General features: G+C 40.4%; 1 protein-coding gene across 3 annotated transcripts in view; it reads right to left on the reverse strand.

Moving 5' to 3' along the window:
- Positions 1–3,318: 3,318 nt before the first annotated feature.
- The window catches only part of LOC137655692 (TIMELESS-interacting protein), a 53,235-nt gene continuing 39,053 nt past the window's right edge, over positions 3,319–17,500 (reverse strand). For 2 of the 3 annotated variants that reach the window (XM_068389658.1, XM_068389660.1), the window contains exons 6-8: positions 11,065–11,212; positions 4,773–4,895; positions 3,319–4,003 (exon numbers count right to left, since the gene is read on the reverse strand). In XM_068389658.1, the coding sequence (XP_068245759.1) occupies positions 3,378–4,003; positions 4,773–4,895; positions 11,065–11,212 (897 nt within the window). In that variant the 3' untranslated portion in view covers positions 3,319–3,377. The remainder of the gene's footprint in view (positions 4,004–4,772; positions 4,896–11,064; positions 11,213–17,500) is intronic. The other variant, XM_068389661.1, reaches the window with a different exon arrangement.

The following is a 17,500-nucleotide window of genomic DNA, read 5'->3' on the forward strand; positions in this document are numbered from 1 at the left end:
GGTGTCCCCAGCTTACGTTTTTTTCACGTTACGGTTTTATCATTTTAGGAAGAGGATTGGTATTCACCCAGTCGTCAGGCATAGAGAGGCGGCCAGTTCTGACAAGCAAGCAGCAGAAGAATTCCTCAAGAAGTTTGAGAAAGTAATTTCCAGAGAAGCTTACATTCCTCAGCAAGTGTTTAACTGTGATAAAACTGGCCTTTTCTGGAAGAAAATGCCCCGCCGTACATATATCACAGCTGAAGAAAAGAAACTTCTGGCCAAAAACCGATGAAGGACAGACTTACGCTCGCTTTTTGTGCAAATGCCAGTGGGGACTTAAAACTTAAGCCCCTACTGGTATACCACTCGGAGAATCCTCGTGCCTTCAAGGAACAAAATATCACAAAGGAGAGGCTCTCGGTATTTTGGAAGTCTAATGCCATGGCCTGGGTCACGAGGACCATATTTATTGAGTGGATAAACATCTGCTTCGGTCCTGCTGTCAAGAACTTTTTAGAAGAGAACAATCTTCCTCTCAAATGTCTCCTGGTACTGGACAATGCCCTTGCTCACCCTCCTGGCCTCGAGGACATCATTCATCCTGACTTCTCCTTCATCAAGGTTCTCTATCTGCCACCAAACACCACCCCTCTCCTCCAGCCTATGGACCAGCAAGTGATTGCCAACTTTAAGAAGCTTTACATGAAGCATCTGTTCAAAAGATTCTTCGAAGTGACCGAAAGCACTCAACTCACCCTCCGTTAATTTTGGAAGGAGCACTTTGACATCGTTCAATGCCTGAAGATGATCGACAAAGCTTGGAATGAGGTTTCACGGCGCACCTTGAACTCCTCATGGAAGAAACTGTGGCCAGCTGTTGTGGCAGAACGAGACTTCAAAGGTTTCGATCCCTCAACCGAAGACAAGGCCGTTGATGATCCTGCCCGAGGGTGATGTTGAGGAAATTTCAATCGGGAGGTTCATGGGGCTTGTTGTCGGTGAGGCTGACGTCCAGAACCTTATCGAGGAGTACAGGGAGGAGCTTACGACTGAAGACTTGAAGGAGTTGGAGGCAATGCAGTTGACCATCATTCAAGAAGAGCACAGCTCTAGTGGTGGCGAGGGCGAGACTGAAGAAACGACATCGGCAGAAATAAGGGAAGCTATCGGTTGGTATAAAAACCTTACGAGTTTCATTGAAAAAAAAAACGTCCAGAAAAACTTCGCACAGGTAGTCTTATGGAGAGTGTTAATGACCAGTGTATGAGTCATTTTAGAAATATATTGAGGAAACGTCAGAAACGTGCTTCTTTGGATAGATATTTCTTCAAAAGAGAAGTCAGAAAGCAATGATGATAATAGTGATTCTATTAAAAAAGCTATAAAAAGAGTAATTTTTTAAGTTCTAAAAAAAAATCTTAAAAAAAATTCAAAAGACAAAAATAATAAAAAAAAGCATTTTTAATTTTAAGTGTTTAATAGTAAGAATAAATTTGTTAAGTGAGGGAATACTGTAACTTACAAATCCAAAGGTCATAATGACCTCAGGCCATCGTCACCAAGGTCAACATCTGAAAAATATTTAACGGGCTTTCTTTTGGTAGAAAGTCCATCTGTTTCTCAGAAGACAAGTAGGGCTTTCCCCTCCCTAGCCTGTCCTCTGGTCAGGTTGAGACAGTTGCTTTTCTTTGCACTAATCCCACAGGAGGCCGACAGGTGAACAGTCTAAGGGCAGGAGGAAGAGATCTTTGACTTCCTAAACTTCAAGAAAGACCTGTGAGAGGATTCAAGATTAGATTTCTTCCTTACTCTACTATATGCTTGTCAATGGTAGGACATACCACTCACATTTCTCACAGGGAGAAGCTTATGAGTAATTATGTTTCCTTCAAGTTTGGTTGAAAGGGCCGAAAATACTGTACAGTACTTTAGTACACATCAACGGCTGAAATCAAACTGACTACTTGGTGAGCTGACGGGTTGGGGCTTGCCCATCACTTGGCAGTAACTACCAACACCTCATGATAATTCTAATAACCGTTCAACAGATTCGCTGAAATTGTACTCGTATTAAAGGACAAAGGTTTGCGTTAGAGTTAATCATTAAGTTTCCCATCATTCTACTTTCCAAGTTTTTCAGTCTTTCCAAAAACAAGGCAGCCAATTTCCTTTGTAGATCCAAGCAGCCCCCCAGAAATTCCTGCCAAGCTGAGTTGAGTTTAGCATTATGGCAGGGATCTTTAGCCCTGACCACACGATCGAGCATGCCCGACGGGCAAACAGTAATACCAGACCACAATAGATAGAATGAGGGTTAATGACGTCGGAAGCGGGAAAACCACAGACAGGGATCTGGCATCATACAGTGTTGCCAGATCCCTACCCTTAGTTTTCTCGCTTCTGACTTAATCAACCCTCCTTTTCACTAACTATTGTGGCCTGGTATCACTGTTTGCCCGCCGGGCATGCTCGATCGTGTGGACAGTTTCATAAAATTCTAATTTATTGGAGATTTCCTTTACTCTTGCATTTCACTGATCTCTGAACAAAAAGTCTCCACCAGCAACTTCTAGCATAGCTTTTTTCAAAGGTTTTGGAACACAAACTATCAGATTTTAGGCTTCTGTCTTGAACTTGGTTGATAAAGAAAATAGTCGTGAGATTTTTCTGCAAAAGGACCTTCTACTCTTTACCTAAGCAATCTCTCCATACCATATCTATTATCGCTTGAAAGTATCTCTTCAAACACCTCTAAACCTTTGCATCTCCCAAATATATTATTAGTAAACAGAATGGATTACCCCACCCAAAGCCATCAAGAGTAAGCAGTCTGTTAGTTTTTTTACCCAGTCCTGTTTCTCTATTATTTTGCTATATTATCCCCAAATTTTAGACTAGTGTTGACAAAATTGCTTCTTAGAGCTCAAGTGTATGATATAGGCTATTTCATTTACTATTACTACTACAGATATTACAATTCCTTAAAAATGCTAATCTTCTGGTAGTCCCACATATTTTTCAGTCCAAGTAATGTAAGTTCTGTCACTTCAACCCTATCCAGACACAGCTTAAATTTATTGATCTACCAAGTTATTTTGAGCAAGTTAACAGGACTTTATAGGTGTGGATATGAACACACATTCTATCCTCAAAATAGAAATCTCCCTTTCAACTTTGGCCATCTAAATTTTTAGTTAGTCCATATCATGTTGAGTATCTGATAACCTGGACTCTTGTGAGTGAACACAGAAAACACTGGTACATAATTTATAATTTTAATACAATAAATGAGAGGACACAAAATATATATGGTAAAATCAATGAGACTCTTCAAAGCATTGCCGAGTAAACGTATATTTAAAACTAAATGTAAGAAAAACTATGTTAGCAGTACATCATATATCATCCTCTAGCATAGTTAGCATATCTTCTTCAGTACATAAATTTTCTTCTTGTTCCTCTTCCTTTTCACTATCAATTACTAGCCCTGTCTCTTCTAACTTGTCTTCTGATTTTTCCTTTTCTTTTTCCTCTTCCTTTTCACTATCAATTACTAGCCCTGTCTCTTCTAACTTGTCTTCTGATTTTTCCTTTTCTTTTTCCTCTTCATTTCCACTATCAATTACTAGCCCTGTCTCTTCTAACTTGTCTTCTGATTTTTCCTTTTCTTTTTCCTCTTCATTTCCACTATCAATTACTAGACCTGTCTCTTCCGAATTGTCTTCAGATTTTTCTTGTGATGAAATCCGGATATTATTAACAGATTTGTTATCCAAGGCACCATTAGTATTACTAGTTGGTAAATTGTCTATATCAGTTTTCTGCTCCTTTGGCCTTTCACTGCTCCTACAAAAGGATGACTTTACTGACCCTGTGCCTTCTTCAATCACTGGGGTTTCGTGTAGCTTAGAAACTTGTGATGTACAAGTCTGATCATATTCTCCACTATGTTTATCTACAATGTCTTCCGTTTCCATGAGTGCAGAAGAATCTTCAACTTTGTCTGCTCTAGCTCCTGTATCTAAAAAAAGAAAAGAAATGAACCATTAGTTAATCTTGTCATTGAAAACTATTCAGTGGGTATAAACCTCTTGATATCATTTCAACCATAGCACTTAGTAATATTTTGGTTATTCTAGTAGGGACAGACCATTACTTTAATAAAATAATGAGTCCACAAATACAGTATACTGTAGTCTCAAACTCTAAGTCCGTGGACATATTTACGTCCCTCAGTTGGACGCCGTTTTATGTCCGGTAATTACCAGTTTTTTCTAGTTTTATTGTTTGCATACAAGAAAATTTTAAAAATATGTAAATCTATATAGGAATAGAGAGGAAATTTATTCAGTTAGGACATACAATGAGAGATGTTACAAAGTCCTATCTCTAGACTCTTCGATTAAGATATGTTAAAAAAAAAAAGAGGGGGGGGGGCAGGGTTGAAAGGCAAGTCATTTGGACAAATGTGGTCACTCAAAGGGTTATTATAAACAAACCTTCACTAGCTATCTGAACTTATTGAAGAAACTTGTCTATAAGAAGAGAACATCCATGTATTTGAACAAAATTTCAAAGTCAATGCAGTAAAACTTGTGAAAATCTTCTTTAATATATTTTTAGAATTAGGCTTCTTTGTAGTCCTCCAGGACTTCCCTTTCATAAAACCTACAAGGGTTCCAACAGGGAAAGTAGCCCTGTGAGGAAAGGAAACCAGAAAATAAACAAACTACAAAGAGACGTGATGAACAATTAAAATGAAATATTCTAAGTTGAAATAAAACTTGTACCTTCTGCAATCATTGGACTTCCATAAAGCTTGGGATCTTTTGGTGTGCAAGGAGCCTGACTGTTTTCTTCAGTTTCTATTAATGCAGAAGAATCTTCAACTTGGTCAGCACTGGCTCCAACACCTAGGAATACAAATAAACCCATTAGTTATCTTCTTATATCTGATGAAGCCTTGAAGAATTATAAAATAATTTTAACTTTTTCAGAAGCCAACGGTTCAACATCCTTCCTGTGGGTTTGTTTTAAAAAAAAAAAAAAAAAAAAAAAAAAAAAAAGGCATTACTTATTTTAACAGCAAGACTATTAATTGGAAATTTCATTCCAGTATATTCAAATAAATATTCAACATATAAACGGCAAGAAAGGCACACTTACTGTACAGTATTTCCTTATAAGTATATACAGTATTACGTACTCAGAAAGATCTACTGTACAGGTACTCTACAAATATTTAGCAATACAAAGGGCCCAAATTATACAACTACAGTAATGGATATTCACTTATATATGAGCATCAGTCTCAACTCACTTTCCCCTGAGTAAGCTATGCTGCATTGGATTCATATAACTAAATGGTTTAATGTCTTCAGTTAAGATGCATTAACACTAATGTAATTGTGAGTACACCTTTACTGAAAAAAAAAAAACATTGAATTATGTAGGACCATATGTAGCACAGCAAATTCAGTTACACAACATGGGAGTGAATAAGAGAATGATAATGTTATGTAAGTGAATTTTCAACCCCTTTATTATTACTATTACTAGCCAAGCTACAACCCTAGCTGGAAAAGCAGGATGCTATAAGCCCAAGGGCTCCAACAGGGAAAAATAGCCCGGTAAGGAAAGGAAACATGAAAATGAATACTGTATGAAAAAAAAAAAAAAATACTTTAAGAACAGTACCAATATTAAGTTTTTTCATATATAAACTACAAAGAGAGACTTACATCAGTCTGTTCAATATAAAAACATTTACTGCAAGTTTAAACTTTTTAAGCTCTACCGATTCAACTACCCAATTAGGAAGACCATTCCACAACTTGTCACAGCTGGAATAAAGGGATTTTGATGAAGGAAAAATCTATTTCTGGGCTCAACCTGTGTCGCTCTGTGAAATGCTTCTTATAACACCATTTCTAAGGTATAAATACAGCTAAATATACCAGAGAAATAAGTTGCATGGAATGCCAGGAATATACCCAGCTCGCTCACCCTTATAGGGTGTCAGTATAGTAACCGAGCCGTGTTAAAACCACTATCAGAGGTCCCTTACCAATTAGTCTTCTCCTTCCTCAACATACCCCGTTACTACGAGGTGCCGTTCTACATCCGATTACTGCCCCCCCCCCCTACCACTACCCATGCTTCTCCCATCATTCCTAACTTAGCACCGTGATAGTCAACACGCATTCTTGTGTTCGAATCCTTATTTTGTGTTTAGTGAAGATGTCTGAGCTTCTGAAGACTCCTACTCCCAAGTTAAGTATTGCAATTATCAATTTTGATGAGCTGAGGTAGCGACACTCGTAAATTTTGATAATATTGTTCATTTTAGTCTCGTACAGTGTCATATGATGCCTCTCCCCTGGCAGCCATTTTGGAGTCGCTACCTCCGAGAGCTTCATGCTTACTTGACGACTTCCAATTAGTTCCTCATACTAATTGTAGTGTTGTTATTTAGCTCTAGACATCTTATACAATGATTAATTATAGTTATTTAAGTTTATTAAGGTTTGAGTATTAGTTAGGCTATTTTAACGTTTATGTGGTTAGCCTACCCGAGCGGGCCGTATGCGGCTTCGGAAGGTAGCCTACGCCAGTGAGTTCCCCTTTTGATATACATATATTATATCTAGTTTAAGACGTTTACATTGTAATAATTATACGAGTATGCTATCCAGTAGAATCCCTCCTTTAGCCTTCTACGGAAGACTAAAGTTTTCATTCAGTGTGAAGCGATCTGTTTAGGGGGTTAGGACACGATTTAAACCTTATGGGTTTATATCTTTTAGTCAATTGTATTACCTGACCAGGTCAGCATTATACCTGATTTTGGAGGGCTAATTATTGGTTAGAGCAATTTAGTCTTCCTGACCAGGTCGGCATTATACCCGATTTTGGAGGGTTAGGCTATACGCTCGTATCACTCCATGTTCCTCTCCCCCACCCTTTTCCCCATCCCCTTTTTACTCACATTATGTCGTTATAGCCTACTTTTCCTTACAACGCAATTACCTCTTTTGATAATTCGAGGTAGTGACACGTAAAATTAAAACCTCTAGAATACTGTGCAGTATTGAGCCTCATGATGGAGAAGGCCTGATTATTACAATTAACCGCATGCCTAGTATACACAGGATGGTACTGTCCAGGAAGATCTGAATGTAAAGGATGGTCAGAATTATGAAAAATCTTATGCAACCTGCATAATGAACTACTGTAAAGTAATTGAACGACGGTGCCAGAGATTAATATCTACATCAGGAATAAGAAATTTAATAGACCACAAGTTCCTATCCAACAAAATAAGATGAGAATGGGCACCTAAAGACCAGATAGGAGAACAATACTCAAAACAAGGTGGGATGAAAAAATTAAAGCACTTCTTCAAAATAGCTTGATCACCGAGAATCTTAAAACTTTCTCAATAAGCCAATTTTTTGTGCAATTGAAGAAGAGACAGGCCTAATGTGTTTCTCAAAAATAAATTTTTTGTCATGAGTCACACCTAAAATTTTAAGGCATACAGAGTTAAAGGAACATTATCAATGCTGAGATCTGGATGTTTACGAGCCACTGTCTTTGAACTACTGTACTTACAATTTTGTTAGAATTCAACTACGTGCCCCATATATTGCACCATGCACTAATTTTAGCTAGATCTCTATTAAGGGATTCAGTAACCCCAGATCTACATTCAGGAGATGGAATTGATGCAAAGAGAGTAGTATCATTTGCATATGCAACAATCTTTTTTCTAGGGCAAACAACATGTCATGTGTATATCGTATGAAAAGTAATGGCCCAAGAACACTATCCTGAGGAACACCATATATCACATTCTTATTTTCACTATGGTGCCCATCAACAACTAATCTGCGATCTATTTCTAAAAAATTCAATAATGGTGCTAAAACCTACCTAGTCCTAACTGTTTGAGTTTGAAATCAAGGGCCTCATGATTAACACGGTCAAAGGCAGCACTAAAATCAAGGCCAATCATACGAAGTTCCTCACCACAATCAAGGGATTTCTGTACAGTACTGGAGATTGTAAGAAGGGCATCATATGCCCCAAGGCCTTTACAAAAACCAAACTGCAAACTACAGAACAGATGAGTACCTTCAGAAAACCTATTTACAGTAGAACTTTTGCAAAAAGACGTTCAAAAACTTTAAATGATATGGGAGTTATGGAAACTGGGCAGTAATCGGCTTGAATCCAGCTACTAGAAACGAATATGCCAATTTCTCCAACAAGTGCTAAAAGAACCTCTTCTTGCTTTCTTACACAAAATAACAGATAACTTTGGAGCCAAGAAAACACGTCTTTATAAATAACAAAGGAAAAATATTTGGGTTTAAACCTCCATAACCAACAAGGTCCATCAAGAGGGCTTTAATTTCACAAGATTGGAAAGCTAAACTAGTTTAGCCTCAGGAAAACAGGAATGAGGAAGATCCAGTTTCTCAATACTCTGCTTATAGTCAAACACATGAACCTAAAGGGTTGCCTTTTCCTTTGAACAGTGAGTGACAGAGTCAACTGGTTTAGGTAAAGGAGGAACTGTTGTGTCTACACCAAAGAGTGCAGATTAAAGGGTATCCCCCACTTGTCCCTTGGTTGTAACAGAAAGGATTTCTATTATAGCTAAATTCTATTCTTTTTCAGTTGAACCTCTCTGAGTAAAAGCTCTAAGCTGAGTATAGTTATTCCAAGTTAAATCTTATCTGTTACCCAGATGATATACCTCCTGTTTCTCCAAATAAACACATCTACAATTATCACAGAACCAGGATTTGTCTTTCACTCAGTGCCTTAGCACACAAGAGATGCCTATTAATTATGTTGACTAGTTTCTCATTCAAACACTATTATACATTTATTATTATTATTATTATTATTATTATCATCATCATTATTGAGAAAAGGAAAGCAGAGGAAATAAAAAGGCCCGCCTGAACAGACCTTTAGTGTTTGATGGAGGGCGAGAAATAAACCTCTAAAAGTAAAAGTAAGTAAGTATTATTACTTGCTAGGCTACAACCCTATTTGGAAAAGCAGGATGCTATAAGCCCAGGGGCTCCAACAGGGAAAATAGCCCAGTGAGGAAAGCAAACTTGAGGAAAAATAAAATATTTAAAGAGTAACATTAAATTAAATATCTCCTACATAAACTATAAAAACTTTAACAAAACAAGAGGAAGATAAATAAGATAGAATATTGTGCTCTAGTGTACCCTCAAGCAAGAGAACTCTAACCCAAGAGAGTGGAAGACCATGGTACCGAGGCTATGGCACTACCCAAGACGAGAGAACAATGGTTTGATTTTGGAGTGTCCTTCTCCTAGAAGAGCTGCTTACCATAGCTAAAGAGTCTTTTCTACCTTACTAAGAGGAAAGTGGCCACTGAACAATTACAGCGTAGTAGTTAACTCCTCGGATTTGGAAGAATTGTTTGCTAATCTCAATGTTGTCAAGTGTATGAGGACAGTGGAGAATATGTAATAAATAGGCTAGACTATTAAATGTGTGTGTATGTAGGCAAAGGGAAAATGAACCGTAACCAGAGAGAAGGATCCAATGTAGTACTGTCTGGCCAGTCAAAAGGCCTCATAACCCTCTAGCGGTAGTATCTCAACGGATGGCTGGTGCAATTCGAGCCCAAAAGAGCATTCAAAATGCCATTCCATTCTGTTTGAGATTTCATATAATCATACATGAGTATGACACATCTGGAACAGGCTGCTCAGTCTTCACTACTAATGAAATCAAGGCATTATCAGATGACCTATATTTTCCCTTCACTGGTTACCCACCACCTGTAAAGTGCGGTAATCAGCAACATGAACATCAGAGAAGGCAAGTTTCAGAAATAAATAGAAATTTGATAAAGAAATTTCTTATTTCTATACAACATGATGTTCATAGACATGCTCATGCTCCCCCTCAATGATTAGTGGCATCAAGAGGATAGGGAAGTATTTCAACACTGAGACGGAAGATGCTATCTGACATGCACAACCCGTTATTGATGTTAATCGCTGGTAAGTTAATTTCTTTACTAGAGGCATTAGCATATTGGAAGGAAAGAAACCAGAAAATTACTTAATTTTAAGGAGTAACGTCGATATTCTAAGCTTCCAGAGACGAAAGCAATATGAACATAAATAAAAAAAATTTTTAATTGAAATTCTGTCTATTGACATTATACAGTATATAACTAGAATTTTAAATATTGGAATCACTCTTCTAATAACTTTACTCTTTTTATTTAATTTTTGGCAATCTTGCTTCATGGTTCATTGTACCTTATGAGGTATATTTACTGCTATAGCAATTAACTTTGTTAAAATGACCCATCTTATCACTGGTCAATGAAGATGATTTTATGCTTTACTTGGATGGTAATCTGGGAACTTTGGATGATGTCTGAAAAAAGAGGGACCAACTCTCATACCCAGCAGTGAATATGATGATGGATATTACAGTACTGTAAGATATATCAAGCAGAAGATGAGGAGGAATTTGTTAAGTGTGAAAACTCATCATCTACTTAAATAATTTCCAGTACATTTTCTAAAGCATCCTCCTCTATCACTCATTTACTTTCAGTAATAAAATCATTTATATATATATAAGGTAGTTTAGCAACCCATTTGCCACATACTGTACTGTATTAGGTAAATTTCTTAAAATTTAGTATAATCCTTGGGTATTCTGTTATTCCTAATGTTCATCAATTATCTGTCATTCTCATTATACGCGCGCGCGTGTGTGTGTGTGTGTGTGTGTGTTGAAAGTCAAATTCATGACCTCCATTATTCACAGATATAAGCATTATGAAATTATTACTATTGAAGTGTCATAAATTGAAGTTCACTTCAAGACCTTAATATTGACCTTTTGAGAGTGGGGAGGATACTAAAACACTGAGATAGGGATCAAGGTTGGTGCCAAAAGGGTTAATACAAGATGGGTACATGTACCATTACAACTTCTCAGTAAATTTTCACATAAAATAAAAAAAATAAACATATGTAATGCTAGTAATAATGAAAAACTTACTTGGTATACTAGATGTTATGTTATCTACAGACTCCATACTAATATCGGCTGTGGAATTTTGCTGCTCTCTCATTCGTGCAAGTCGTCTTTCTTCCGCTAATCTTTTGTTTCTCTCTACCCGCTCCCTTTGTTCAGATGTTAGAGTTACCTATAAAAGATTATTATGTTACAAGCATATGATATTACACGATACACACATAGGAATAATGAATGGAATATGTGTTGATAACTAAAAGAATGTTTTGAAGATTGAAAGACGTGCATGTGTTTAGGGGTATGACTAACGGTATATCTGACCATTTTTTGGTGGAAGGAAAATTAGTTGAAGCAAAAGAGTGGGGGAATAGAGTGGGGGATGTAAAAGGGAGCTAGTAAGAGTTGAAGAGATAATAAAACCGGGGTAAAAAGTGAATACTGTATCAAGAAAGGTTAAAAATGGCATATGACAGAGTGAAAGTAAGAGAAACTGGTAATTTAGAGGAGGAGTGGAAGTTAGTAAAAGAAAATTTTGTTGGGATTGCAAGTGATGTGAGTGGCAAGAAGTTTGTTGGAGGCAGCATGAGGAAGGGCAGTGAATGGTGGAATGAAGGAGTGAAGGTAAAAGTGGAAGAGAAAAAGAGGGCATTTGAAGAATGGCTGCAGAGTACTGTAATAGTGTAGAGAAGTATGATATTTTAATTATAAAATAAATTTTTGAATATACTTACCCGGTGAATATATAGCTGCAACTCTGTTGCTCGACAGACAAAAAACTGTACAAAAAAACTCGCCAGCGATCGCTATACAGGTTGCGGGTGTGCCCATCAGCGCCAACTGTCGGCCAGATACCAAACTCCATGTAAACAAAGACTCAATTTTCTCCTCATCCCACTGCGTCTCTATTGGGGAGGAAGGGAGGGTCGTTTAATTTATATTCACCGGGTAAGTATATTCAAAAATTTATTTTATAATTAAATTATCATTTTTAAATATTTAACTTAGCCGGTGAATATATAGCTGATTCACACCCAGGGTGGTGGGTAGAGACCAGTTAAATATGTTTACATCTTATGAGCTAAGAGTTTTTATTTCATTTTAGAAGTTATCAAAATAACAAAAACAAAATAAATAGGTACCTGGTAAGGAAGTCGACTTAGACGATTACTCTGCCTTATAAGTACGTCTTCCTTACGGAGCCTCGCGATCCTCTTAGGATGCTGACAGACCCCTAGGAGCTGAAGTATCAAGGGCTGCAACCCATACAACAGGACCTCATCAAACCCCTAATCTGGGCGCTCTCAAGAAATGACTTTGACCACCCGCCAAATCAACCAGGATGCGAAAGGCTTCTTAGCCTTCCGGACAACCCATAAAAAACAACATTTCATGAGACAGATTAAAAGGATATGGAATTAGGGAATTGTAGTGGTTGAGCCCTCACCCACTACTGCACTCGCTGCTACGAATGGTCCCAGTGTGTAGCAGTTCTCGTAAAGAGACTGGACATCTTTCAAGTAAAATAACGCGAACACTGACTTGCTTCTCCAATAGGTTGCGTCCATTATACTTTGCAGAGATATATTTTGCTTAAAGGCCACGGAAGTTGTTACAGCTCTAACTTCGTGCGTCTTCACCTTAAGCAAAGTTCGGTCTTCCTCACTCAGATGTGAATGAGCTTCTCGTATTAACAATCTGATAAAGTCTGACCAAGCATTCTTTGACATAGGCAAGGATGGTTTCTTAACTGAACACCATAAAGCTTCAGATTGGCCTCGTAAAGGTTTAGTACGCTTTAAATAGAACTTAAGAGCTCTAACAGGGCATAAGACTCTTTCTAGTTCATTGCCTACGATCTCCGATAAGCTGGGAATATCGAAAGATTTAGGCCAAGGCCGAGAAGGCAGCTCATTTTTGGCTAGAAAACCAAGTTGCAGCGAACAAGTGGCTTTTTCCAACGAAAATCCGATGTTCTTGCTGAAGGCATGAATCTCACTGACTCTTTTAGCCGAGGCTAAGCATACCAGGAAAAGAGTCTTAAGAGTGAGATCTTTCAGGGAGGCTGATTGTAACGGCTCCAACCTGTCTGACATGAGGAATCTTAGTACCACGTCTAAATTCCATCCAGGGGTAGCCAAACGACGCTCCTTGGTGTTCTCAAAAGACTTAAGGAGGTCTTGCAGATCTTTATGTTGGAAAGATCTAAGCCTCTATGCCGGAAGACCGATGCCAACATGCTTCTGTAGCCCTTGATAGTGGGAGCTGAAAGGGATCGTCCTTTTCTCAGGTATAAGAGAAAATCAGCTATTTGAGCTACAGAGGTACTGGTCGAGGATACAGAAACTGACTTGCACCAGTCTCGGAAGACTTCCCACTTCGATTGGTAGACTCTAATGGAAGACGCTCTCCTTGCTCTAGCAATCGCACTGGCTGCCTCCTTCGAAAAGCCTCTAGCTCTCGAGAGTCTTTCGATAGTCTGAAGGCAGTCAGACGGAGAGCGTGGAGGCTTTGGAGTACCTTCTTTACGTGTGGCTGACGTAGAAGGTCTACCCTTAGAGGAAGATTTCTGGGAACGTCTACTAACCATCGAAGTATCTCGGTGAACCATTCTCTCGCGGGCCAGAGGGGAGCAACTAACGTCAACCTTGTCCCTTCGTGAGAGGCGAACTTCTGCAGTACCTTGTTGACAATCTTGAACGGTGGGAATGCGTAGAGATTCAGATGTGACCAATCTAGGAGGAAAGCATCTTTATGTATTGCTGCTGGGTCCGGGACTGGAGAGCAATAGATTGGAAGCCTCTTGGTCAGCGAGGTTGCAAAGAGATCTATGGATGGTTTTACCCCAAGTGGCCCAAAGTCTCTTGCACACATCCTTGTGGAGGGTCCATTCGGTTGGAATTACTTGCCCTTTCCGACTGAGACAATCTGCTTTGACGTTCAAGTCGCCTTGGATGAACCTCGTTACTAGGGAGATGTCTTGATCTTTTGACCAGATGAGCAGGTCCCTTGCGATCTCGTACAACGTCAGTGAGTGGGTACCTCCTTGTTTGGAGATGTACGCCAAGGCCGTGGTGTTGTCCGAGTTTACTTCCACCACTTTGCCTGGAAGGAGATACTCGAAGCTTTTCAAGGCCAGATGAACTGCCTACAGCTCCTTGCAGTTGATATGCATGCTCCTCTGACTCGAGTTCCACAGACCTGAGCATTCCCGACCGTCCAGTGTCGCGCCCCAGCCCAAGTCCGATGCGTCCGAGAAGAGAATGTGGTGGGGAGTCTGAACAGCCAGGGGAAGACCCTCTCTTAGGTTGATATTGTCCTTCCACCAAGTCAGACAAGACTTTATCTTTCCGGAAATCGGGATCGAGACCGCTTCTAGCGTCTTGTCCGTTTTCCAGTGAAAAGCCAGATGGTATTGAAGAGGACGGAGGAGTAGTCTTCCTAGTGATACAAACTGTTCCAGGGATGACAGCGTCCCCACCAGACTCATCCACAGCCTGACTGAGCAGCGTTCCTTCTTCAGCATCTTCTGGATGGATAGCAGGGCTTGATCTATTCTGGGGGCTGATCGTCTTGTTGTTCAGCAACGTCCTCATCAGATAGTTCCTCATCCGAAAACTGATGAGGAAACGGCAACGGAGTGGGCAACGTCTGGCTCGCTGAGTCCGGTCGCACTGGTGCATGCGTGACGGAGCCGGACGCAACGTCATGGAATTGCTGCACAGTCTGTGAACTGTCAACAACCATGGGTGCGCGAGGAAGCACAGCGTCCACCCGAGACTGTCTAGACCGTCTGGGTTGTGCAGTCAACACCATACCGGGTTGCTGAGGTTGACGCACCGCGTCAAAACAAGTCACCTCTGATGGTTGTTGAACGTCCTGAACGTCAACAACCACCTCCGAGCGTCGCTTAACGTCAACGTGCGGCTGGCAACCCACACTGGGTCGCATCGGTGGAGGAACCACCTCAACTGGTAGACGCGAGAAGGTTACCTCAGCGTCAACAGGACGCACAACCGACCGGTTGGAAGGTTGTTGGCCAGAAGGTTCGGCAGCAACCTTCTCCGCATAACAGTCCTCTATCAAGGACGCAAGCTTGGACTGCATGTCTTGCAGCAAAGCCCATTTAGGGTCTACGGGAGCAGGTGCGGCAACAGACGGGGTTAGCGACTGAGGCGGTACCGCTTTCCATCCCTGAAAGCCTTGTTTATGCATGACATAATTGTACAGCAAAACTTCAAAGGCTCGAAAACAGCTGTGAAGTTGACCTGTAAAAAACTTGGAGCGTCTCCTGGCCAGGCGCCAGGGAGAGTCTACAAGATTTGAGAAGTCTATCTGGGCAGAGGCAGGAACTCCCAAGCCGAGAACTTCTCTCGTGTCATATCAGACTCTCGCTCTATAAGCCAGTTTAAAAGAAGGGAAAGCAAAGGCTGTATCCCCTAAACTCCTCCTGGTGATAAACCAGTCGCCTAGCAGACGTAAAGCTCTCTAGGAGAGCGAGAGAGCACTAGCTTATAAACAACGTCTTCGAAGTAGCTAGGCCTAGTGTAAGCTCTGACGTTTAGGCGAACGAGGAGCAGCAGTTACAAAAAGACCCGGACAAAGATCCTTAAAAATCAGCATGATTTAATTAAAGTCCATAGAGGGCTAAGCAGCTTTAGGCTCCTCTCCGTCTGACAGAGTCCTCAAGGGAATATCAGTAGGAGGGGGAACAGCAACTTCCTCATCTAAAGGAACCTTGTCCGATAAAAGCTGAGTCTCAAGCAAGGGAGAGACCTACCGTGGTGGCAATGCTTTACAAGCAGAGTCCACACACACTGGTGCATTAGTAGCGGACCAGGACGCAACGTCATGTAACTGCTTGACAGTCTGTGAACTGTCAACAACTGAACTGTCAACAACAACAGGTGCGTGAGGACGCACAGCGTCCACTCGAGACTGCTTTGACTGCCTAGACTGAGCAGTCAAAACAACTCTAGAATGCGGAGGTTGACGCACAGCGTCAAAACAAGTCAACTCCGATTGTTAGCGAACGTCCTGAACGTCAACAGGAGCATCAGCAAGTGGCCTAACGTCCAAATGTGGCTGAAAATCCACACGAGACCGCATCGAGTATGGTTCTAAACAACCTGACTGACGTGACTTAGCTACGCCAACGTCAACAGGATGCACAAAGGAACGTTAGGTTGGCTGAAAGCCGGGATATCGATGAGATAAACGGCTAGACTCAACGGACTAATCGGCAGAATAGTCTTCCATAAGGGAGGCAAGCATATTCTGCATGTCTTGCCGTACAACCCATTAAGGATCAACGGAAATGGTTGCGGTAAGAGACAAGGGTAACGTCTGTGACCGCAACACTTTGCCAACAAAAAAGACTCTCGGAGTCTGTGTTACGCTTTTGTTAGGCGGCGAGCAGTTTTCCGATGACTGCATAGGGTCAGAGCTGTCCTAATGGCTGCAACCAGGACGCTGGACCTGTCCTGAAAGCCTGAAAGGACTGACTTTCGCTTAAGGGTCTCGAAACCTTGTTACAGGTTTCTTATGCGAAAAGCCTTCGGATGACGAGGAGAAAAACGTCTCTCTCGCCTTATGGTAGGGGAGATCTTGGTAAGATACACCCGATACCATAGAGGGAAACGTCTGTTCGCTGATCAAGGCCTCTCGAACCCATAAGTCGTACGACATTACTACTCCCCTGGGCTTGGGAGCTTGCAAGAGGTCCCGGACTAGGTGAACGACAGGCACGAACAGACGAACCCTCGGACGCAACACTGTAACACTTTGCGCAATACCACTTTATCACTAAAATTTTCTGTTTTGCACTTATTTCACTGAAATCGAAACTTTTACTGATTTCTACCTGAAGCACGCAATTCTACCCTCATCAAAAGGTAGTAAATGCGAAATCAGGCGTATAATGCATATTAATACCGGCAAAAAAACAGTAAACATCTTTTAAGATAAAAAAATTCAGTGGTTGGGGAAGAGAATAAACACTAGTTCATTCAAAACTACGTTTTTAATCTCTCACCGTACATTGCCTGGGGACGAGAATAAAACTAAAAACGTTTTATCCTTTCTCCCCGTACAGAGACTAGGGACGAGAGTAACTCGAGAACAACGTTACCCGCTTGAACGGAACGTTTTCTCTCCTCTCTCTCCCTCCGTCTCTATCTCTCTCTCTCTTTCTCTCTTGATTTCGCACCTAAGAGAAGAGCCCAATTACGTTTCGTCAAAAAAACATGTTATTTGACCAAAGGAAAAAACTGAAAGGTTTTTCAATTAAAAAGTTCCTTTAAATTAGAATTTAAAACATTTAAGCTTTGAAAGAAGAATGAACAAAACGTCAGAATCGATTTACTCTTTCTGCAAAGTGAAACCGTGATACACTCTCTCTCTATCGTAACGATAGAGCGCAAACTGCGTAGCATAAATAAACTAAACGTTAGTTCATCTTTGA

This window comes from Palaemon carinicauda, chromosome 16 (assembly GCF_036898095.1).
Source record: "Palaemon carinicauda isolate YSFRI2023 chromosome 16, ASM3689809v2, whole genome shotgun sequence".
NCBI classification, from domain to species: domain Eukaryota; kingdom Metazoa; phylum Arthropoda; class Malacostraca; order Decapoda; family Palaemonidae; genus Palaemon; species Palaemon carinicauda.